Source organism: Peromyscus maniculatus, chromosome 19 (genome assembly GCF_049852395.1).
Source record: "Peromyscus maniculatus bairdii isolate BWxNUB_F1_BW_parent chromosome 19, HU_Pman_BW_mat_3.1, whole genome shotgun sequence".
Taxonomy (NCBI): domain Eukaryota; kingdom Metazoa; phylum Chordata; class Mammalia; order Rodentia; family Cricetidae; genus Peromyscus; species Peromyscus maniculatus.
In genome coordinates this window covers 13,097,763-13,123,694 of record NC_134870.1, presented here as the reverse complement: position 1 = coordinate 13,123,694, position 25,932 = coordinate 13,097,763, and the positions used below count along the sequence as shown (strand labels likewise).

The 25,932-nt window shown below is 36.5% G+C and overlaps 1 protein-coding gene across 14 annotated transcripts in view; it reads left to right on the top strand.

Annotated features, from left to right (window-relative positions):
- The window catches only part of Nol4 (nucleolar protein 4), a 332,403-nt gene that overhangs the window by 119,618 nt on the left and 186,853 nt on the right, over window positions 1-25,932 (top strand). For all 14 annotated transcript variants that reach the window (XM_006970216.3, XM_006970215.4, XM_042263793.2 and 11 more), the window contains one exon: window positions 4,521-4,653. In XM_006970216.3, coding sequence (XP_006970278.1) covers window positions 4,521-4,653 — 133 coding nt within the window. The remainder of the gene's footprint in view (window positions 1-4,520; window positions 4,654-25,932) is intronic.

Sequence of the window (25,932 nt, the reverse complement as noted above, 5' to 3'; positions counted from 1 at the left end):
TATTAAAGGACTTAGATGTTTCTGTCTCTCCAGCTTTGTTTCCTGCAACATATTTTTTCTTCTTGGTCCGGGAGAGTTTATTTTAGAATGGACCACTGACAGGTCTCAGACAGTGCTGGGTGAATAGTGGTGGAGCCTATAGAAATATTCCTGTTTTCTCCCAGTTCCTTAGTGATAAAGGAAGCAAAAGTAAGGTTGTTGAAGTTGTCAGAAGTTTAAGAAAAAAAATGGAAAAGTTGAAATTTCAGTGGTAAAGAGTGAGGACATTTGATTCATGATCAGATAGATTATGTAAAATAAATGAATACTCATGATTGTGTTCATTTGTGTGAGACCATGGGTAGAGTGAAGGAAAAGTAAAACCAGTTATTTAAGTATTATAAAAATGAGGTCATATACACCTATTCCAACAAGGCTACACCTCTTAATAATGCCAATACCTATGGGCCAAGCATTCAAACACATGAGTCTATAGTGGTCATATCTATTCAAATCACCACACTCTCAATTTTATGTCCTCTGTTTTAACCAACTGAGTCCAATTAGCACTGTCAATACGTGCATCAATGTAAGGCCATTCACTAGAGCATGGACAGCCTACCTAGGATCACATGGCTGACTCTCTTTCAGTGAACTCCCTCTACATATCTAGCCAGCCTAGGCACACTCACAGAATGCTGCTCTCAAGGGACCCAGGTAATGTTGAAAATGAAAACATGAGAATGTTTTATGATACTATGAAAAGTTCTAACCTCCAAAGTATGGGTACAGAAGGCAGGGTAAAAAACAATAATTATTAAAAGCTTTTAGATGACATTTCTTTGCTTTGATAAGAAAGTTAGTTTCAGGGATGTGGTACAGGAAGCAATTTAAACATTAAGATATTTAAAATAGTATTGCTGATAGTGAATGATTTGATACATTTTCAAGACTAATGATAAAAGATTATCAAATTTTCATTGCCTTGAATGGTAGTGATTGGGTCACTTGCATACTATGGTGTAGACATTGGTCATGAATTTGTGAGTAGAGAAAAGGTACATTCAGAAAAGTGAAGATAAATTTTCAATTACAGTTAGGTAGGACTGAGAACCATGGTGATATTTCAATCCCATGAGGCATGACTTATCTGTACAGTCATCCCTGGTTATGTTACAATACCAAGCAGATGCTTGTGTAGAAAACTTTCAAATGAATGTTTGAAAAATGATCCTGGAGAAACAACTACATAATAATAACAAATGTACTTTTTAGTCTCATAAACCTTCCTTTGAAAATTTAATCCTTAGAAATCTTCTGTTGGTTTTTATCTGATTATAGTTAGCTTTATTTCCATGCTAACAAAATAATAATTTTATATTCTGTTAATTTTTGTTATTTCATTAAAAAGAATAATTTATTAAGAATTAGAAAATAATTGTAAGAAAATGTATAGAATGAGTACATGCTTTTAGTTGAGGCTGTATAATGTATAGATGTGTAAAGAATGGTATTTGAATAAAGAGAATTATGATAAGTCACTTACACTTCATAGGGTAATGCTAAAGAAAAACATAAATTTTCCAATTGTTGATTCACCAATGATAACAAGTATTTTAAAGTTGGTATCTTAAAGAGCTGAAATGTGTGGCAGGTGTGCTGGTTGTTTTTTGTTTGTTTGTTTGTTTGTTTTGTTTTGTTTTTGTCAATTTGATACAAACTTAGACATACCTGGGAAGAGAAACCTCAATTAAGTAAATATCTTCATCAGATTACTTGTAGGCAAGCCTGTGGGGCATTTTTTGAATAATGGCTGATGTGAGAGGGACCAGTCCATTGTGGATTGTACCACCCTTGGATAGGTAAAAAAGCAAACTAAGCTTTCCATGGGGGTCAAGCCAATAAGCTCTGTTCCTTGTGGTCTTTGCTTCAGTTCCTGCCTCCAGGTTCCTGCCTTCAACTCCCATCTCAACTTTGCTCAGTAGCTATGACTTGACATATATAAGCCAAATAAACCCTTCCATCCCACAAGCTGCCTTTTGTCATGGTCTTTATTCACAACAATAGAAGCCCAATTAGGACAATAGCACATTTAACAAGAGATCTTGTTAATCATTTGTCCAAACTTCAAAGAAAGTATGCTGATAAATGTTATGTAATGATGATAAATTAATACTGATTAGCTACAATGTTCAGCAATTTTTATAGTCATTTTATAGTATAGGGAATGTGATTAAGACTTTGTTTCTTGCCCCTCTTTAAACACACACACAAACACACGTTTTACACATACATAAATCCTATAGACATAATTTTATTCAGTTAGATCTCATCAGCTGTTTGTGTTATCTGTAAGAGTTACTTGATCTGGCACGATAGTTCAGCAGGTGAAAAATGTTTACTGCCAAACTCGGTGCCCTGAGTTCAGTCCTCGGGATGGATGCACGTGATGGAAGGGGGTGAATGACTCATGCAAGCTGTCTTCTGACCTGCACAATAACTCCCCAACAAAAATAAATAAATGCTAAAGATTTAAAATATTTACTTATAGACAGTTTTTAGGGTTAGAAAAGTGGCTCAGTGGATAGAGAGTACTTGCCTCATAACCATGAAGTCTGAAGTACTCCAAGACTGAAGAAAAAGCTTCTTTGAGTAGGAAAAGTTCTTAGTTGTTTTTTTTAAACAACACAAAAGCCAACAGCATGTTGTAATCAGCAAAGAAATTACTTTGAAGTAAAATGACAAACTCAGGGAAATTGGAGTTAAGTATCCTAGTTTCAAAGAGACGTTTCCTTGATGAGAGGTAATGACTACACTTATCTGTAGTTTAAGGACAAATGTTTAGATTGTTGTTAGGGATTATGCTGGTTTACTACATTAGTGGTTGTAGATTCTCTACTGATATTTATGACTTCACTCTTACTGAGCAGTTAATTAGGGTTCCAGTGCCAAGCTTGTTTTCCCTCTTGTTAAGTGGGTCCTAATTCCAATTAGGAGCTGTTCATTATTGTCAAAGTATGTGTGCCACTACTGCCAACTTACTGTGCCGTGCTGGTAGTTGATTTGGTCATGGGTGTCACAGCTGGGTATGACTGTTGGCTGTCCCTGCCTTTGGAAGCTTGCAAGCCTTCAGCCCTAAACAAAGATGCACAAGCCACTAAAGAATGTTGAAAGTTGGAAAAATAGTCTTCCCTAAGGAAGAGAACACCAATTGGCTATTCAGGTCACCCCTGAAAACATGCATATAAGTAACATTATACAGACCAATTGGGTTGTATTTAAGAATGTACATGTATATATACATGTACATATATGCACATAACAAAAGATAATGAAAAAAGAGGCCATGAATTTGAAAAAGAGCAATGAGAGTTATATGGGCAGGTTTGGAGGGAGGAAAGGGAAAGAAGTGTTGTAATTTCTTTATAATCTCAAAAATTAAAAAGTATACAAATCTTGGTTTATTAATTGTTCACACTTGACATTTTTGCTGAACTAGTCATTTGTTAGACATTTTTGTGACCCGACTTTTAGTGAAAGAGTTTTATACAATAGAACTCCTTTTGTGATCTCAGTGCTCTGTCTACCTATAACATATCTTTGTATTATTTATTTACATGTAATCATTTACCTCTCCTTTATGAACAATCAATCATCCATATATAATCTGTCTTTCTATCATATATATATATATATATCATTTATCTAGTATCTATCTACCTATCTATAATCTATCACATATCTATCATCTATCTACCCCCTCTATCATATCTATCATCTATCATCTATATCTATCTGTCTATCTATCTATCTATCTATCTATCTATCTATCTATCTATCTATCTATCTATCAACTATCATCTTTATTTGTAAAATATATTAGGATATATCAAATACATTGAATATATATGATCTTAGTTTATTATTAGAGTCCATCCTGTTTGATGAAAAATTCCCACTGCGTTATAAGATCTGTTATTAGAATATTTTACTGAGTCATTTTGTTTATGTAAAACTTACATTTTTCATTACATCTTTTTCATGGTCACCTCTTTTAAGATAAATTCATTAACAAGAACATTTTTATTTTAATGTTCAGGCTAATTCCTAAATTACTTCTTCTCTAAACACATTATTCTACCTTTACAACAGGACTGTGCATAATATGCTGTTTGAATCTCCAAAATTCTTAACATTTCTTAAAGGTAGAAATAATTTCATTATCTACTGTTCCAAGTATTTATCAGTGTGTCCCACTTTTTTTTTCAAGACAGGGTTTCTCTGTATAGTTTTGGTGCCTGTCCTGGATCTTGCTTTGTAGACCAGGCTGGCCTTGAACTCACAGAGATCCACCTGCCTCTGCCTCCCAAGTTCTGGGATTAAAGGCATGAGCCACCACCACCCCACATGTCCCACATTTTATAGAGTTGGATAATAATTTACTAACTGACTAACCTCTCATTGACCACATACATAGACTAGTCATTACTTGCACACAGTTATGTTTTATGGTGCCTAATGATATTTTCAAACCATTTCAGGATGAAAGTTCTATAGAAAGTGATGAATTTGATATGAGTGATTCAACACGGATGTCAGCCGTGAACTCTGACCTTAGTTCGAATCTGGAAGAAAGAATGCAAAGTCCCCAGACTCTCCATGGCCAGCAAGACGGTAAGCCTTTCACATTGAATAAATGAATTAAGAAAGCAACGAGGCCCAGCAATGAGCAAGAACCTATTAAAATCAGAGCCACCTCTTCATTCTTGTGTCCATCTAAAAAAAAAAAAAAGTCTGTTTCTATGGAGATTTTTTTCTGGGCACTCAGGTTATGTCATCCACTTTATTATTTTTAGATTTAAGTACTCTTTTCAAAATTAAAGTGTTAGACTGATTTATAAAAAGATGTTAGTTATGAAATCCAAGCAATCCCTGTTTTGCTTCTCAAATATAAAATGTGCTACAGGAGATCTATGATGATGTTTTTTGGCTTATGTTTCTTACATCAACATTTATTTTTGAGCAGATGAAGAGTTAAAGACGATTAAATTTTCTTTGACCTAACAGCCTAGTCCCAAATATAAAGGACCATATGTTAAAGGACAATCTTATCAAAGGGACACTGTAGGAAAAAATTGCTCTGTTGTGATCCTGAGCTGCTTTCCCATCAGAGAGAAGGAAGCAAATATTGTCGTTTTCTATCCTAGAATCTCAGGAAGATTCCTGAGTCTCCCTACTGATGATCTGGAAACAAATATGGACATTATAGACAAATTCAATTGAAAGTCAGTGCTTCAGGCCTGATATGCTCAAAGAACTTCAAAAATTCTTTGTAGATTTTTATCATTGTAAGTATAAAATTCGATGCAAGCAAATATAATATCAGGTGTAAAATGAAGTTTTGTAAGTCAAAACCAGAGAATTTCATTCAAAATTTGTTATTAGTTCAATCACATATAAGTTTACTTGACTCTTGTGGCTGGTAAGTTTTTTCACTACATCAGTAGATAGGAAAAAAGTCTTTTCTTGGTTTTTGTTTTTCCTGAAACTTGTTATTAAAATCTAGTTTTAAAAGTTGCCAGTGTTTCAGAATGATTTTGCGTTCAGTCTGCACCAGAAAGACTTAAGATATCTCTAGTGTTAAATATGCAAATGTCCCCATCATGGGGCACTTCTCTTTTCCTCATTTAGAAGCGTCTAAGTGGCATGGATGTCACATCATCATGATTTATAAGAAAGAAAAGAGAATGTTGTCAGTGACTTCAAGATGATATCTGACTTGCTATTCAGTAGAATAGCTGTTCAGTACAAAGGGCTTTTATTTCAGAATACTATAAGGAAATTCGTGTCACTTTGATGTAAAATAAGTAGATATCCCTCACATATTAATGGTGTCAGCATCACAAAATAACTGATATGTATATATATTTATCAGTTATTATATATTTATCAGTTATTATATATTTATCAGTTATTATATATACACTGTAATCAATGCATTTTGCCTATTTATAATCTCATTCTGATCATATATATTTTTAGAGAATGGAGAGAATGTACATTTTAGAGCAATGCCTCTGATCATGAAAATGTATTGCTTTATTGGTTGGAATTGCCAGTTGTAGGTCTTTGGCTAGGACACAACTCATGATGAAAATCTATACTGACTTAATAAGATGCCATGAAACAACTTTTCCAATATTATCTCTGGGGAAAACACTCTGCTGTGCTGGTGTCTGCTGCATGTGAATGTTAGTTAGCTCTGCCCTTGTAGCTAGAGTTTTCCTACCTTGCCCACAGTCAGGACAAATCTTTGTCACCCGCCAGTCCCACAGCCACTCAGACCCAACCAAGTAAACACAGAGACTTATATTGCTTACAAACTGTATGGCCGTGGCAGGCTTCTTGTTCTTATAGCTTAAATTAATCCATTCCCATAAATCTATACCTTGCTGCGTGGCTCGTGGCTTACTGGCATCTTCACATGCTGCTTGTCCTTGCGTTGGCTGGCAGTGACTCCTTCTGCCTTCCTGTTCTCTCTTTTCTCCTCTCTGTTAGTCCCGCCTATACTTCCTGCCTAGCCATGGGCCAATCAGTGTTTTATTTATTGACCAATCAGAGCAACACACTTGCCATACAAAACATTCCACAGCACGCCCCAGCCTCCTCCTAACCCTCCTCTTACACATTAAGGGCTCTCCCTCACACTGCCCCATCTCCCCTTCTAGTGTATGAGAGGTTTTCTCCATCCTCATAGATTATTAGGATCATGACCACAAAGTAAGATAATGAGATATCTGCTTTCCTGTCACCTTGGTGAGCTCCTGGCCACATTCTGCTCACAGATGTTGGGTGTATTCCTTGACTCTGTTCTCATACTCACCACTCGGGAGAGCAAATCTAGTCCTGTTACTTTCAATACCATTTGCACCCACATGAACCCCCAGTTTTCTTTTTCAAGACCTGAGATCTATAAAAGGACATCTGCTAAAGGCCCACCTCCCTCTGTCCATCTCTTAATTGCTAACATTCTTCAGAGAAATTATTACCATGTGAAACTATATCATTTTCTCATTTATTACCCTTTTCCATATTGCGAGAATTATTAATTCATAAGTCTTCTCACACTATGAGTTTCCTGTCATGTACTCCATTTCAGATAGTTCTTACATGTTCCATCATTTAAATAATTAAGGTGTAGCTTTCCAATGTAATTATGGTTTGTAAAATGAGTTTTTACATATTTTCTTTCCTTTTCCTTGATAATGGTATTTTCCTAAGTAATACATGCTACCACCACACTGTATAATTCTTATACCCCTATGTGCATATGTGCGTGTGCACATAAATGCACAAACACCTACATACACTTGCACTATTTTATCATGCTTGTTTATAATTATAGTGTGCTTTTTATCTTATACCATTCATACCTAATTGCCCTTCTTTTACAAGTGAGATATATACATACATATAGATATATGTGTGTGTATGTGTACATTGGCACGTGTCTATACAATATTGTGTGCACAAACATATATATGTGTGTATCTTTTTATGTAATGATAAGCAGATAAGTACAAAAAAATTAAAAGTCATAGCCCCCACTTTCATGAAATGAAAGTGATCTATCCAACCTGTATGAGAAACTACTTTGCTCTTTAAAAATAAGAATTTATAGTAAAATCATTTTAAATATATGTGTCTTTTAAAAATTACTGGGCTGTTTTAGGAACTGAGTCTAGGTTAGCTTGGGATATATTACTTCCTTGTGAATGGTGTACATTAATCTTTGGAGTGTGTGAAAAGGTAATGACTTCTGATATAGCTTATCTAATTTTGGGTGAGCATCCTAATGTGGGTCCACTGTAGAGTTCAAGGGGGCAGAGCTTCTCAGTCTCCACACTGTTGATCCCTGACTCATTGGGTGAACTTCCAGCAGCCTCCTTCCAGTTATTGACTCCATGGTAGTTGCATGTTTCCCCCTAGGGCAAGTGTGTCATCTCCAGATGTGACAAAGGCATCCTTGGTGAGTAGGGATGCAAGCAGTCCTGTAGTTACCAACAACTGGATTGGGTAAGAAAGCAGAGTCTGTGCAAGACAGAAGCTGATGTTAGGAGAAACCACAGGGAGACGTTCTGAAGGGAAATTTGGAGAAAAGCATAGGACATGTGACACTGGAGACACCTATGAGGATGGGAATCTTCTATGACCATGTTGTTCCATATGGTGGTCACTGTCCATACTGTGGGCTCAATATCCGGTTAGTCTGAGTGGGGAGCATTTTCAATATTAATAGCTTATTATTTCAATTTGAATAATTACACTCGATTGCTGACAGTGCAAGAGTAATATTTTATTGTGACAATGTGAGCTCCTTTGTCTGTACCCATAAGTCAGATGTGTCCAAAATGTTGGGAGAAATCCTGGGATAAACTCCTATTTTAAGGATTGATTAAAACTTCCATTTTACTGTATCTAAAATCTTTTATTGTCCCTGTAATTTTTGCATGCTTCTTCATTTTGACAGGGTTTCATGTAGTGCAGGCTGGCCTCAGATTCCTAGCCCTTCTGTCTCAGCCTCACTATAACCAGCTGAAACCTAACCAATGTGATTTTTAAATTCTGAACAAACAAAAATTTTAGAAGTTAGAGCAAAATGTCCTATTTTCCTTTAAGATCAAGTTGAAAATATTTGTTAAAGATACTGAAGGTAGGGTGTTGTGGCTTTTTGAAATTCCAGACATTTTTAACGTGGGCAGGTTTACATAATGTCTTTATTGAGCACCATATAAAATGGAGAATGAAAATTAAAGCCTTTCTCTTCTGTTTTCATTTGACTATGGTTATGAAAGACTTGCAATATAGTCATCAAATTCTTGTGTATTGGGGGAAGGGAGGAAAAGCAAGAAAGTTTTCTATGCTGGGTTAGATAATTAAGCCAAGGTCAAAAAGACAGAAACTGGATGAAGAATTTATGAGAGAAGTATTTCAAGGTCAGTGGAGAATACTTCCTTTTGCTTATTTGGAGTTCATGTTGCTTCTCTCACTCAGTTAAAAATATAAAAATAAGAAATACATAAACCTTGTTTAAAAACAGAACCAAAAATGTAAGAAATATGTAAAAATCACAGTCTTTGCGTAGGAAGCATTTTACCCTTATTTTTGGTTTAAAGAAAACCGATGGTCATGTTTAAATAGTTCAATAGGTTTAAAATAATATCTTTTGATTAAATTCAAAAGGCTCTTCTTACATTTGAGTTTGCCTAAATTGAGGAAGCTTATGGTCCTCAATGTTGCTGAGTTAGGGAGTTTGTTATGAATACAACTTTGGCATGCAATGGCTGTGGCTGGGTCACAGAGTTCCAGGAAACATCCCCAGAGCTAACAGATCACATGGATTCTGAGACTGCCTGTTTGTTACTTTTCATGCTATGGCATCCATTTAAATAGATCCCAGGTCAAAATGACACCCACTAAGTGCTTACCTTTACATATCAGATACTATAATCACTGGAGCAACTCCAAACAGCTTTTCTTCCTCTGAGTTGTTACTTTGTCATGAGATGCCTGAAGTATCTGACACTTGCTTTTTGGGGTTGTCTGTGACAGGATAGCCAACAAGAGTGTCCGCCCTAGGAGCAGGCTGGAAACTTTGGCTTAATGATGCATTTGATTCCCTTTGGAAGGGTCAATTGTTTTTTTATAAAACAATCTGCTTGGTTTCCTAAATTAAATACTATACTGTAAACTACTTCTGATATATTTTGTAAGAGCATACTTGCACACGATTTAACTCAAAAACTTGCATCAGAAGATTTCTTTCTTTTTGTAGGCACAGTACGTTGTTGCTCCCCCCCTTTTTCCTTAAAAAAAGATAAGAATGCCAAAGGAAGCTGAGGCACATCCATATAATTATCTTCTTTTCATGTTAATCAGCTTTAAGACTAAAGGTTTACAACAGAAAATGTATATTTCTGTTCTTAACACCTTGGGTAGTAACTTCATGAACATAGTGTCCTTGGGTAGCTAGTCAGTGTTAAAACTGTAGTATGTCAGCTTAACCAATGCAGCAAATTAGAGTTATTTATTTTTTTCTAGGCAAATTGTTGTGTTTAGAATAGTCATACAGCGACATATCCTTAGTAATGTGTCACTATGTGGTGGTATGCTTCCATAAATGAAGATAGCTATGATGTCACTGAAGGATGTAATCTTATGGGAACAGCATCACACATATGCTCTGCCATCTACTGAAGATAATGTGGCTCATGACTATTTCATTATTGGATAAACATCTTGTTAAAAGTATCTGTGTGCCAACCACATGAGTGTTGAAATGTCTAAAAAAAGCAAAGAGGAAAAAACACATACAGATTCAGTTTTCATCAGTCACTTTAACTTATACCTGAAATTAGCTTTTAAAACATATATTCTATGCAAAATTTTCATTCAAGAATACATTTGATAATTCTGTTAGCATTTAGAAATACATGATTCATTCACTAGAATTAAATTTCTTATTTCATTGTAATATATTCTTTATAGAAATGCTTTGATATACTCCAACTGGTCAGGTTATTTTTTATTTAAAAAATAGCATTACATTGGAATTTAGTGGCTAATCCAAATACAAACACTATCTGTAAAGTCCATATGTAATTGTGTATGCATATGTATGATCTTACAACAATCATGCTTAATTATAATAAGTTGTGATGTTACTCATACCTATGTCACTACTAAGAGAATGCATTTTCAAACTAGGAATATTAACTTCAGAAAAAAATCATTAAATAGTATAAATACGTTATGTGAGGAATGGTGGCATAAATCTGATGTCTCAGCACTCAGGAGATTGAGACTAGAGAATCTATTTTAAGAATCTATAGAGACTATTGTTTAAGACCAGTTCATGCTACAAAGTAAAATTTTATACCCTTAAAACATCAAACAAATAGATAAAACAGCTTTGTTCCTTATTGAAGTAGTCAGTTTTCTCATTGCAGTAACAATATCACATGATAAATAGGCAACATTGTTTTGGATAAATAGGCAATGTGGTTTTAGAATGGATACAGTCTATCCTAGTGGGATAGGTATGGTGGCAGGAGGCAGCTGGTCAGAGAGAGATGAATTCTGATGCTCAGCTCCCCTTTCCTGCTTAATCAGTCCCGGACTCCAGCCCACTGGATAGTGCTAGTCACATTCATAAAGGTTCTTCCTTCTTAAGTCGAACATTTCTGGAAGTACCCCCAGTGACACATTCCAAGGTATGTTTACACGGTGATTATACATTCAGTCAAGCTGACAATGAAGATTAACCATTATCCCTTGTGTTGTTTATATACAGGTTGCTATGGGAATGAAACACCTGGGAAATTTTCAGTATCTAATGTTTCTAATGCCCTTTTTCTGAATAGAAAACACAGTTTACCTGTAAAACTGGCTTTCTGAGTAAACATTCAGAAGACAGTTTCTGAGATTTCAATGTCTCTTACTTTGAATACCCTCTGGAAAAACTGGTGCTGCCAAAGTCAACTTAGTGCTGTAAGGTCTTGTTAGATGAGAACAAACAATGTCAACAAGTCTCTCTTAGAATGTAGACTGGAATTGCTGCTGTGGCATTACTTGGGTACTTCATATAGTAACACAATAATAAGAGAACTTTCCCCCATAACGTAGAACAGTAGCCTTGAAATGTGTTCTTAAGAAACCTATTTAACTATCTTTATATTAATTGTTTTCAGCTTTCTTCTTTTCTATAGTAAACATTTTGAGTCAATTTGTTTTCATACTGGGGATTTCTGCCTCCCTCAAAGACATATGTTACATAGAATGCACCTCAAATAGGATGTACTCACTTAAGTGTTGGGGAGTAAAAAAGGAAATAAATATATTATTCAGAGGTGCGATTCTAAAAAGTAACTGTTTGGACCTTAAGTAGATGGTGTACAAGAGTAAGTGTCAAGAAATATAATCCTCTCCATCCATTCCACATGTGAACTGACTCCTAGAATGGTTAGATAATATAAAAATGAACATAACGTGTTAGAACTACACGGAATTGTCCCATTCCATTGTCCACGCCAAAAGCTCTAAAGTAACCTGACCATTAATAATATCAAATCAAATAGTATTTGAAATTAAGTGCGTTTCTATTGCAGTGAGCAGAAAAACCTATACAAGTAAACTGACAATAGCCCTGGGGAGGTGTGAATGGCATAGATTAAAAATAGAATGCTCTAGTTGTGTGATGAATCAATAAGTAAAGACATGAAATAAGGTCCCACATTTTCTTCTATCACAACTTAGACTGTGTGCTGAACTGGCAGCATAAATCTGCATTACACATTTATCCTAAAACGTGCAGACTGTTGAGCTACGGTGCACATCCTTCTGAGGCCTATCAAGCTAAATGAACATGTGGGAGTCAACGTTTCCAGTCTTCCTCCTCTACAATTCTTCCTGGCCTCCCCTAATTCCACAATGGCAGCCATGTCAAGCTCAGAGCCTCATACTCAAATGCTGTTCTAATTAGCACTTTCTAAGTTTCTTTCAGAATGAGAGTTCGTATGTGAGGTTGTACAGGGTTCAGCTCTGTCCTTTCTTTTTTTTTTTTTTTTTTTTTTTTTTTTTTTTTTTTTTTTTTGGTTTTCCGAGACAGGGTTTCTCTTGTGTAGCTTTGCGCCTTTCCTGGATCTCACTTGGTAGCCCAGGCTGGCCTCGAACTCACAGAGATCCGCCTGCCTCTGCCTCCCGAGTGCTGGGATTAAAGGCGTGCGCCACCACCGCCCGGCCCTGTCCTTTCTTATGACAGTTGCTATGGGTTCTTTTATAATTTATGAACATACCTCTCTACTGATCCAAGAGAGGTTCAGTCTGGGATTATTTGCTGAAAATTGTATACATTGGATGTAAATTAAGAAGACTCACGTACCAAAATGACATACAACTATTCAGTGTTTATATGCAATCCTCTTTTACTGCTCAATTGATGTAAGTAACATTTTAGTAAAAATAGGCTCCTGACTAAAATTGCATCTAATTTGGCTAAATACGGTAGTTTTGTGTAATTTTTAAGGCATATAAACTAACAATAAATGCATCCACCACTCAACATTTAATTTAGTTGGGAAATCTAATAAAACATGTTTTTAATAAGAATGATGTAAAACTTTACTTAGTGGGAAATTAAATTTAGTGGTTAATTTTTTATGATGCTGAGTTTTAATTAGAAAACCTATTAAAAGTGATTTTAGTCTGAATGTCAAATTCCCTAGAGATTCTCCTGTCTATGTAAGTCAGATCATTTCTTCTGCATTTTAAATTTTTTTGCTTAGCAGTTTTGGAATTTTCCTGGAAGTTTTGTGTGGACTAAAAGTTTTTTTTGTTTTCTTTTGCAAACACAAATGTAATAAAATTAGCTTTAAATTTAAACCTGTTTGTAAACATGGTTTTGTTCTCTTTGTTTAAATCCCAAACATTTCTGGATTTAAAACACCTGGAAATCCCACAATGCTGACATTTTATTCTCATCAAGTTTCTTTAATACCAAATTAAAAATTATTTACTTGATGAATTTATTTAATTATTTTTTTGAGTCAAGGTAGTTAAACTAATGAAGCTTTTAGAATGTGTTTTTAATGGCATTTTCTATATAAATAATCAGATCATAATTTTCAGAATTATAGATGAACTGTAAGTAATATAAAAAGAGCAGGCAACTAGAAAGTAATTTACTATGAGTTGTAAGGAATTTTGATTCTTAAATCCTTTAGCTATATTTGTGTGTGTGCACTTGCATGCACATGTATATTTAATTACTTGAAATTCCTTGTAAGTGGTAATTATGTTCTAAAAGCAGAAGGAAGAAAAATTTGGCTTACATCTAAATCCTAAATATTAAAAAAATGCTTAGTTCTACATTTACTTAAAATGCATTTTCAAGGTTATTACATTTGTCCTTCATGTATAGTTGCAATGTTGAGAAGTTTGCTTTCTTTCCCCAAGTTAAAACTCTGCCTCTTATCATCTCATTCATATTATATAAGTGGTTTTATGTAAATAAGTACTTAAAGAATTGTATTTCCATCTGGATCTAGGATCTTGCCACACCCCGAAGGCTACCTCCTCTTAGCTAGATCTTGCTCCTCCAACTCAGGGAACTAGGCTTAGTTCCTTGCTTTGACACACCTGCTTTTTTCAGCAAAGGATGTCAGATGACTTGGGAGTTTTGCTTCCTGCCAACTTATTTTGAGATATTGCAATTGAAGTTTGTCAGTATTTTTGTGACCACATTTCCTAGTCTATGAATGACTGCATGAGTCTGCATGTTGGGAGATGAGAGAATCCTGATAAAACTGAGAAGTGGATTCAAGACCTTTTCAGTCTGAATACTAAGTCATATGTGTTTTCCAATGTGCAGGTGAAGAGATCACTTGACTCTTAGAGAAGATATGTTTTGTGCTTTTATTCAGATGTGTGTGTGTGTGTGTGTGTGTGTGTGTGTGTGTGTGTGTGTGTGTTGAGATAGGTGGTTCTGGCTGTAAGTATATTTGTTGCAACTCTGTGGGTTTGGTTCCAGGTTTGGGCACCAAAATGTGAGTTTTGCGACTCTATGGAAAGGTATCATGACTACTTGGGGAGTCAGGCAAAACCTTGAGCTGCTTAGGACAGCTCTGCTGTCTGGAGCTGCAAAGAGACAGCTCAGCCCTGGAAGGGAAGTTTTTATGACTGCTCAGGAGAGTCATGCCTGGAACTGCTTCAGCAGGGAAGGGTATCCTGATTGTTCAGGAGAGACAGGCTATACTTGGTGTGATGGGGGGTGGTCTCCCCACAAGATATAGCAATCTTGCTCCTCTCCTGAGGAGCTGCTACAGCTGAGCTTTGTTCAGCCACCACTTAAGAGGACTTCCTAGCAGAGCTCTGCTTCTCCAGCCTAAGATGTTGCTTCTTTTGCTTCACTCTGCAAAAGAGGAAATCCCTGCAGAAATGTAGCAATCTCCTCTGGCTCAGGAGAAAAGTGTTACTTTTTCAGCTCTCTCTTGCTCTATACACTGAGGGACCTTTCAGCAAGGATCTTCTCCATGCCAGTGAATGAAGATCTTCACACCTAAAACTCATTTGAGAAAGATTTTTTTCGGGAAGGAGGAGTCGAGGAGAGTAGCTGCCTCTACCAGGGTGGAGAGAACAGCCCACAACTGACCAGGCAGGGCAGTTTATATAGAATGTCTTGGAGGTGGAGTCAACCAGTGATTGGTTAGGTTTTTTTTTCTGCACAGGGATTGGACAGTATTGTGGGCTAGGGACAGAGATGGCCCTGATTTCAGAGCCAAACCGTGTTTCTTTCACTGGCCTTTCTTGGCTTTTTGCCACTAATCCTAAGGCCAGGGCACACTTCTTTTGGTGATTCTGATTCTAGGGACCAAGACTATTTCTTTGGTACTAGTTTCAGAGTCAGAGCATGTTTCCTTGATCCATTTCTCTGATTAAGGTCCCAAACCCAGGCTGTATTTCTTTCTCTGGCTCTGTGTCCCAGGGCCAGGGTTCTACTGTCCTGCTCTGTGATTGGTTTCACAAGTCAGTTGGATAGGGGCAGAGGTGGCTCTGATTTGAGCCAAACTGTGTTTCTTTCATTGACCTTATCTGAGCCATCTTTACCTAGTTCTAGGCTCCAGGGTCAGGGTGGGTTTCTTTAACCAGCACCTTTTCCCTACACTTGCTATGTATTATTGACTAGCCTGTAACTTGCCGTGTAGCCCAGACTACCCTCAAACTAGAGGTGATCCTCTTGTCTCAATTTGCCAATTGCTGTGATTATTTATAAACTACCATGTTTGGTTTACTCAAATATAATTTTTAAGTCTATCTATAAATCCTCTGCATCTTATTGCAACATGAGAACCACCTGAGTTTCCATTATTGTCTTGAGCAATAGTTTTCTTTTCTCTAATTTATATCTTTGGTGTTAATACTGCACAAATATATTTTATAAACTTTTATATAAAGGCAAATTAATTATGTATTCTTTACCATTTCCTTGTGCTCATTTGAGTCAGCTAGCTATTATTAAAGAATAGAAGGGGGAAAAAAACCAGCTTTACTCCTTAGGCAATTCAGCAACTCAATAAGTTCAGTGTTGTATAGGGCTTTGAAGCTAGGGTTATATGACAGATGGCCAAACAGATAAATAAGCTACATCATAGAGCTAAATTGACCATAAAAATCTTTATTTACTGGGTTGATAAGAATCGTAGTAAGATCGTGGGTTGATAAAAAGAAAGGACAGCTGGAGGGTATTGAAGAAATGGATTGAAAGGATAGTTCATTGTGTTTATTATAAAATTGTAGTATAATTGTTTTCTTATCAGTTGCAGGTCTCCATTTGATTGGGTGTGCTTTGGGGCCAGGAAACAAACCTATCTTATTCATCTTTGCACACTCACTTTAGAGTGAGACATCTGGAAAAATAAACTCATTTCTGAGCTGAAACTGTGTTATGTTTCTTCCCTGTCTGCTTGTCTCTGCAGTAAGATTAAATTCCATTTTTTATTCAGTGTCTTTTAACCAAGTATTTGGTTTGGTGATGTGTGCTTTCTGTGTTTACCTCCCAGGTTCACCTATAAACAATGAAACTGTAAAGTAGTGTGATCTTAAAGTGAGCTCTTTAAGAAGACAGTGTGAAGAAACTGTTAAATGAAATGATTTATTAATGATTTTTTTATTAAATATTGCTTTCAATAACATTAACTATTACATTAGTGCTTACAAACATCACACTATATATATCATAAATTTATTATGAAAATAAATAGTAAAACAATTAAAGCAAAAATAAACTGAAGTGAGACTAGGTGGCTTGTGCCTACTCTCCCAGGAACATTTATAGTCCAATGTACATGAGAATTATCATTTTTTTCTGCATCTCTGAGTGAGTTTAGTGCTATTTAAATGGAAAACATGGAATATAGGATTATGGGATGATGGAAGGCTTATCATCAGCCTTCTCCCAGATCATCCTCTCTGCTTCAAAAAGCCATTTGAATAGCTAGGTTGCACACATTAGGAGTGCTTAGAAAGCAAGGATATTGCTGAAGGAACAGACTAAATTTCTTCTTGCAAAAGTGATCCAGGACTCCTTACCTTCTTTTCCTGCTATCCATCATGTATTAATGGAAAAAAATGTGGTCAAAATCTACAGGCAGTATGAAACCTCACAGTTATCTCAAGAATATTATCACAGGCACCCTTTCCTTCCTGTTTATGTATACACTTACCTCTTTGGGTCTTGAATGTAGACAGACATGCATGTTAGTTAGCTTTTCATCTCTGTGACCAAATAAGCTAAACAACTTAAAGCAGATGGAATTTACTTGGACTCATAGTTCACAAGAATCAGACCACATCGATTATAGCTCCAAGTGAGGCAGAAAAATCACATAGGAAGGAGCCAATGGCTGAGGCTACTCACCGCATGGTAGACAGGAGGCAGAGTAAGGGAACACAGGAAAGGCCAAGGGACATGGCACCATGTAAGCCCCAAAGGCATGCCATCAGTGATCAAGTTGAAATAATGCCATTATATTATGACTTCACCAAGGGATTCATTTATTCACTGGATCAAAGATCTCAGGAGCAGATCTGCTCTGGAAGTACTCTGACAGACATGCCTAGAGGTATGCATTACTAAACTCTGAGGCATCTCTCAGTCCATAGCAGTAGACAGTCAAGATAAAGCATCAGGAATGAGCATGTGTGTGTGCAGGTTTGTGTGCTGTGAGTAATGAGAGGAGAGAGCAGAGGAAGAGAGGGTGACAGGAGGAAGCAGTAGTAGGAAAGAGAAGGAATAGGAGGAAGAGGGAGAAAGAGGAGAGGAGGGAGGGAGTGGTGTGAGAAAGAGGCAGTTGAGAAAAAAGCTGTTTTAACAATAATTGTTACTTTCAAGTTCCCTAAAAGGATATTTTTTTTCATTCACATTTTATTTTTTTTGGACTTTATAAAATTGTTTCATTATACATTTGGTGACCTGAAATGTCAGGATATCTTCCAGAATTTTGAAGAGTTTTTAAATTCAATATCTTTAACTAGTCTCTCAGCATGGGGATTTATTTTAGTAACATATTATTACTTTGAGATTATAAAAGCTTGGGGGATAGCTCTTAGCATTGCACAGAATAAAGAGCTCAACTCATCAAGGCTTGGCTTTGTCTTTATCCAAATCTATGATAAAACAGCCGAGGAAATGAGACCAGAATTTTCCATACAGCAGAGTCAGTGTACTATATGCTTATCCTAGTGTCCTTATGTAGTCTGCAAGAGCGTACACCATCTTGTAATGCATGCCAATAGTATCAGCAGCTTTTTCTTCTGAATGTCCATGTGCACAAATCTTTTAGAGTCAGAAAAATATAGCCCAACCCTCACATAGTGCAACTATAAAGTCAGATTATTTTAACGTTATTTCTAACAGAAAACGAGCATAGATGATGACAGAAGCTAACAATTCTTGATTGTTTATTACATGCCACATACAGTTTACAGAGTTAACTTACTAAATTTTCTATAACCCTATATCGAAACTGTTATTTTCTTGATACAGATGAGGAAACCCAGGCTTGTTTATTAAACTATTATCTCCATAATTTGGAAGTGCTAGAAGCGTGGTTAGAACACAAACATTCAGCTTTCTGGAGAATCTGGTGTTAGATGTGAGTTTCTAAGCCATCTCATGCCCTCCTCTGTAACTATCACTCACTGGCTATATCTATAGCCTGTCCTTGCTTCTAAGGTTTAAACCATACAGACTCAATCATTGCACCACTTCTTGTCACCTGAACATATAATTGATGTTCTGTTACTTTCATGTAGCTTATGCTTTTGAATCCACTTATAAAATAACTCATTTGAATGATTTTTCCATACCCTCTCACTTCACATCTGCATCATTTTCATTTTACACTGCAATATAGATCATTTGGTATCATCCCTAACTGTTAGTCTATTGGTTTTGACCACCATGGTGCAGAGCATGCACCCTCTGAAACTGTAAGCAAGCTCCCAATTAAATCGTTTGTAAGTTGCAAAAAATAAATCTGTTGGTTCTGTATGGTTTTCCAAAGCAGAAGCAAACTTTGAATTCTGTTTATTTTAATAAGATCTCTTGACAATAATTACTCTGTGCTTAAAATTCTTATTTCTTTTTATCTGTTAAAAGTGTAATTGACTTCTGACAATTCTTTCATCCTTCTCTATTCTACCCCTGTGTAGAAAGGACAATAAGAAATTGTGGCTGGCTTCCTCTATTGCTTTCATTGTTTTGAAACTTCTCATTTTATTTTACTGTGCTTTATTCTAAATAATGGGGCAGGCTTTGACAGAAAGTAGAATAAAAAAATTTTCATTCATGACTATCTACTTATGCCAATAATGCTTTACATTTTCTCATAAGCCTTTTATTTTATAACAGTTTTGAGCTTTGCCTCACATAAAATAACAAAATATATTTTTGAAGAGTACCATATTCTACATAAAGTATAAAAGTAAATGAGCTGCCTAAAGTATCAGCCTTGGAAATATCATACCCTAAAATAAATATAATCGCAGCAGTATTTAGATATAATAAACATACTTAAATGAGTTTTAAATTGTATGGAAAGTAGAAATGATCCAAAGTATAATTTATTCATCTGAGTAGACCTGAATGATAATCAGATACTTGATCCTAAAGCAAACTGTGAAACTAAAACAAAACAACAACTTTCAACAGAAACAAATTGAGGTTAATTGTATTGGTGAACAGGAAAAAAAAAAAAAAACAACCCTGCACAGTAAACTTCATTAAGTGCTTATAAGACACAAGGCTTTGGAGGATGTATTAGCGAACTGAGAAGTTAGTTAGTTACCACTTGTAGTCACTACTTATAGTTAGCACATATTTTTGTCTGAGAGTTTTAAATAGTATCTAGCCTTCCCTGTGTTACACAGCTTGCCAACCACCGATCTGTGAACAGGACACTTCCTGCATCTTATAGCTATAGATAAATGAGAATTTCCAGTTCTTATAATGAAAGAAAAGCATTACACCAGGCAAGAAAATTTTTATAAAGTAGATATTTTGACATTTCCTTTGTAAATATTTTTTGAGCTATGGAGGTGAGGATATCCTAATACAAGGTAAGAAGTTTACCAAACCAAAATTGTCTGTTTTCACTTTTCAGTTTTTTGTAGTTATCATATGAAATAGTGGGTTGATGCCATTTTCGTACATAATCATTGTGCCTTGTTCATATAACCATCATGTCCCCCACTCCTCTTGGTCCCTCTCCTCTACCAAATATGCCACCTTTGCTTTCATGTCACATATACAAAAATATAAGCATATATATGATGAAATCTAGCTTCTACATTTGAGAGAAAATATGCAATATTCATCTTTTTGAGACTGGCTTATTTTGCTCAACATAATGAATTCCATCCATTTCCCTGAGAATAGCATAATTTTCAAAATGGTCTCTTGTGTTATGATTCCTTCCCATTTTATAAAATAAGCTGTTTCTTTTTTCCCCCATAAACCATGTTGGGATGATTTTCTGCTAAAATATAATGTCTTGTTATATTCATGAAAGTTTCCTAAGAGTTCTTTGTACAGCAGATATTTTCATAGTAATGATGAATGAGGGCCATGGAACCATGGGAACTGAGCTCAGATCCCAGTTCTGTGACTTCACATGTGTGCCCTGTGGTAAGGTCATCTAAGGAGACTCATCTAAAGAGACTCCATGTGAGATTAAAAGGAATATTTGCCTCAGTCCCATCACAGAGTCTATAAAAGGAACCAATTAGATTACATAGCCATGTACAATATATGTATTAACTGCTTCCTGTGTGTCATGATTATATGAGGTGCTGCAAAATAGAATGGGGCCTTCATTATTAAGGTTGTGATGCAGTTTAGCAGAGATGCTTTAGATAACAATTATAAATGACAGGGAAAAAATGGGAACCATAGTTTTAAAGGAAGAGAGCCTTCAGAGTATGGCCCCAGTCTTACTGGAAATAAAAGAGCAGAAGATCCTCTCAAAGGAAGTGTCTTTCTGTATGATGTGAATATGTTGCTCTGATTTGGTTGATAAATAAAATGCTGATTGGCCAGTAGCCAGGCAGGAAGTATAGTGTAGGCGGAATAAGCAGAGAGAATATGGGAAGAGGAAGGCTGGGTCAGGAGACACTGCCAGTCTTGATAAGAAGCAAGATGTAAAGATACCGGTAAGCCACCAGCCATGTGGCAAGGTATAGATTTATAGAAATGGGTTAATTTAAGATGTAAGATCTAGCTAGCAAGAAGCCTCAGCCATTAGGCCATACGGTTTTAATTAATATAAGCCTCTGAGTGTTTATTTGGGTTTGAGTGGCTGCGGGCCCGGGCAGGGCTGGAGAAAACTCTAGCTACAGAAGTTGCCACAATCTGGAGGCTAGATGACAATGCACATGTAGGAAGAGAAAAATGACAAAGGACTCTAAGAGTAGCACAGGCAGAAGTAATGTATCAAGGTCTTGTCCCCAGGAAGCTGCTACGCTGTACAGTGGGTCAATGTTTTGATGCCAACCACACCATGACTTTACATTCCTTTTCTTCTCACAGCTCCTTTATACAGAATTTGGGGCTTTTCAGATGAACTACCCTCAGGCTAAGCTTGGTGTAGCAAAAAGAATCAATTACTTGGCTTGAAAGGTTCAAATGCTTACTTTTGAGTTAAAGCATATATACATGTGCTTTAATTGTGAACAAACATCTAAACATCTCAGAGAACAGGTTATAGGAAAGACAAGAATGGATAATTTTATGAGAATATTTTCATCTTTACTGAAAAGTTTAATAAATGAATCACAGCAGAAGCAAGCTGTTTGGAGAAAGATGATATGCAAAATTCTTTGTGAAGAGCTGAGTAGCGGTAGCCAGAATAGGAGTGTAACTTGAGAGGATAAGGTCTGCACATGCCTGTGCATGGTGACTTACTCTCTGGTCAGGATGACTGGGAGCTTCCTATGGCTTCACTTTATCTTGTCTAGCATTGTGTCCTAAGGAATCACACCCAAGAGCATGAGCAAAGGGCACTCAGGAATTTTTGCTTTTTTGTAGAAGGAGTCTTCGAGATGCACAAGCCAGTGTAGTGTGGGGCTGGCTAACAGGGACAAATGGAGTGGTCTAGGAGGCTGTTAGATTGTTTGACTGGGTTGAAACTAAGGAGTCATCATGAGCAGTTTTGACAAGGGCAGACTTCTTGTGGGAGAGTCATTGTTCCTTGAATAGGAGTAAGAACAGAATAAATTGATCACCTTTTAAGTCCACTTTCCCAGGAATCTCAAAACATCTTGCCATCAGTTCCTGTGAAAGAGGGCCCAAGGAAGAAGAAGGTGGTGGTTCTAATGCTGATGGAATGCACAGTCTGATCAAGAAATTACTGAATGACCTTTGATAATTTTTTCCAGAACAGAAGTATGGATATAAATACATTTCAACTTAAAAGAAAAACTGTCCTTTTTGTATGATAGGGAAGCTTTGTGGATATTGCACCCTTCGTATATTAAGTGCAAATGTTAGCAATGACCACCACTGAACTGTAGCAGGGGACTGAAATGACCACTTCTCAAGTTTCACAACTTCCTTCAGATAATTGTCACTGCCGTTGTTTTTCCTCTTTGGTACCACGTGGGTGTTTGAACATTGTGTTTATTACTGCACCTTTTTTATTTTCTAAGTAATCTTTATATGCTTCAAAAATCCTCCTCTAGGCCTGATAGATGCTTTAAATCATTTTCTGTAATTTTTTTATCATCTAAACAATCATTTCATCATTGCTTTTTATATTGACGTCATTATACAGTCACGCATTAACCAAATAACAAAGATGCATTTTGAGAAATGCACAATTAGGCAATTTTATCTTTGTGCAACTTTTGTGGAATACACTTACACAGTGAAGCTGGCTACAGTGTTTTTAGGCAATACAGTTCTTTTGTTTGATAGGCATGAATTGTGGTCCATTGCTGGGCTGAAAATTAGTCAGGCAGTACATAATTATACATATATGTGTGTGTCATCTTGAACATGATTTATTAAGTATTTCATGTTTCATCTTCTATTACACATCTGCCTTTAAAATGTCTTGTATGTAAGAGAGGACACTGTGGTTTGCGACAAATAGCAAATCTACTAAAGTGACTTTAGGACTTAGGAAGCACATTGTTCCACAAGACTCATTTTATGTTTTAGTGTGTGTGTGTGTGTGTGTGTGTGTGTGTGTGTGTGTGTGTGTGTGTGCAGTCTGAGAAAGAGAACATTCATGCATGTGGACATGGCACATGTTGCCACCACATGCATGTGGAGGTCAGATGACCATGTCTGGTGTCTATCCTCACCTTCCTCTTATTTGAGACACGGTCTCCTTCGCTATTTTCCTGAGGCTTTTGCCAGGCTACCTGGCTCTGGAGCTTCTAAAGATCTGCTATCTCTGTCTCCCATCTGGCTATAGGAGTGCTGGGATTACGTACATACGTCACCACGTCGGGCTATTTTACATAGGTTCTCGAGACCAAACTCAGCTTTTCTCACTTGCATAGTTTACTTATTTGCTGATCTATCTGCTTAGGGCAAACTCATTTTAATGTCTACAGTATATAGTATCTCTTCAGAAATGAGGCTGACCAAAGATATATTAACAGACAAAAAAAAATCCTCGATAAGAAGAGCATAAGTTTTAAAAAGCAGAATTAACTTTACCTGAGGTACTTTGTTTTCAATGAGGACCCAGTTTGTGCCCACTAATATGAGTGTGGGTAACTATGTCTATGCTGATAGGGTTATGACACCCTCCTCCAAAATCAGTCTTCAGCTCTTTCTAATTTAAAAATAAATACAAGCATTAATCTCATCTGCAAGGGCAATTATATATTTATTGCTTGCATGTTTTAATGTTGGCTAAAACCTTTTCTGATCAGTAAAACATCAACAGATTTCAAATAACCTGAGATGAGAAGAAAGAATAAATGAATATTTATAAATGGGAAATGAAAATCTATAGACTTAAAATGTTTTTTTTTACTTAAAATGTTTTTAAGTGTAAAAATAACACCATTTTATTTGATGGTTTGTTGTCAACTTATTTAGAAATTTAATTTTTTTTTGTTTTCCCCAAGAAATGAAACAGCCTTCAACTAGCACTTGCATTATGTCTACAGAAAGGAATATCCTGGAATACTTAAATACTGTACTGGATTAGATAGGACAGAATAGGAAATTTGCCAGTTATTCAAATCACCACTAGAGGTCTTCAAATAGAACATTTCTGAGTATCTTTCACTTCTAAAATATTTTTAATTAGCTAGCTCATATGAATGAGGCTAAACTTTCCTCTTTTTGTATCTCTAGTATCATTTATTTTGTGGACTTTAATTCTACCCATGGGTAGGATGCCCAGTAATTGATGGATTTTTCTGTTTCTTTCCCTCATATTCTTAAATACTGAATTGTGACTATTGATTTTAAGAAAATTTAACTGCTAATGGTTAGGACTAGCCCTTAGGCTTAATAATAATACATATTTAATGTATTTATATGTATGTGTGTATTCATAAGTAAAATTAGTATTTATATGTATAAATATATCCATTAAAGAAATATAAATTTGTCTTAATATTTGTTCAGTAGACTATGTGAATCCCATTTGCCCTCTTTAAAAAAATTTATGTATTTTATATTCCTTCTGCAGTTCCCTCTCCCTCTGTTCCTCCAAGCCCCTTTCCCCAACTGTCCCTTTGCACCCCACCCCAAACACTCCTCTTCCATTTCTATTCCGAAAAGGTCAGGCCTCCCAAGTATACCAACAAAACATGGCATATCAAGTTGCACTAAGACTAAGTATCTCCCCTTGTACTAAGGTGGGCAAGGTGACCCAATATAAGGAAGAGGTCACATAAGCCAGCAAAAGAGTCAAAAACAGACCCTGCTCCAACTCTTAGGAGTCCCACAAGAAGACCAAGCCACACAACTGTCACATAAATGAAGAGGCCCTAGGTCAGTACCCATACGGAGTCCCTGGTTGTTAGTTCACTCTCTGAGCCCCTATGAGCCCAAGTTAGTTGATTCTGTGGGTTTTCTAGACCATCTGGCTCCTACAGTCCTTCATCCCCCTCTTCAGCAGAATTCCCTGAGCTCAGGCTAATGTTTGGCTGTGGATCACTTCACCTATTTCCTTTACATGTTGAATGAAGCTTCTCTGATGACTATTGGGCTAGGCACCAATCTTTGGTTGTAGCAGAATAGCATTAGGCATCATCCATCACAATGACTCTTCTTTCCCCCAGTTTCATCCTAGGTCTCTAGGTCATCCAGACTCTGGGTCCTGGTGCTCCCGGGTCTCTCATAGCATGGGTCTGAGGCTGGACCAGTCATTAGTTGACCACTACCACAGTCTCTATGCCACCTACCCCAGCATATCTCATAGTCAGGACAGACTGTAGGTCAAAGGTTATGTGGCTGGGTTGATGTCCTAATCACAGGAGATGGCCAGTTTAGGCAACATAACCCCTATTGCCAAGATTCTTAGCTGGGGTCATCCTTGTAGATTCCTAGAAGTTTCCCTTGTATCTGGTTTCTACCTTACCCTGAAATGTCTGCCCCCACCCAGTCATCTCTTTCAATATTCCCTTCCTCTATCCCCCCAGTTGACGCGAGTCCACCCATGAAATCCGTTCTATTTTCCCTCCTCTGGGAGATCAAAGCATTCCCCCTTGAGCCTTCTCTGGTTACCTAGCCACTCTGGTTCTGTGGATTATAGCTTGATTATCAGTTATTTAACAGTTAATATCCACCTTTAAGTGAATATATACCATGTGTGTCTTTCTTGGTCTGGATTACCTCACCCAGGATGATTTTCTCTAGTTCCATCCATT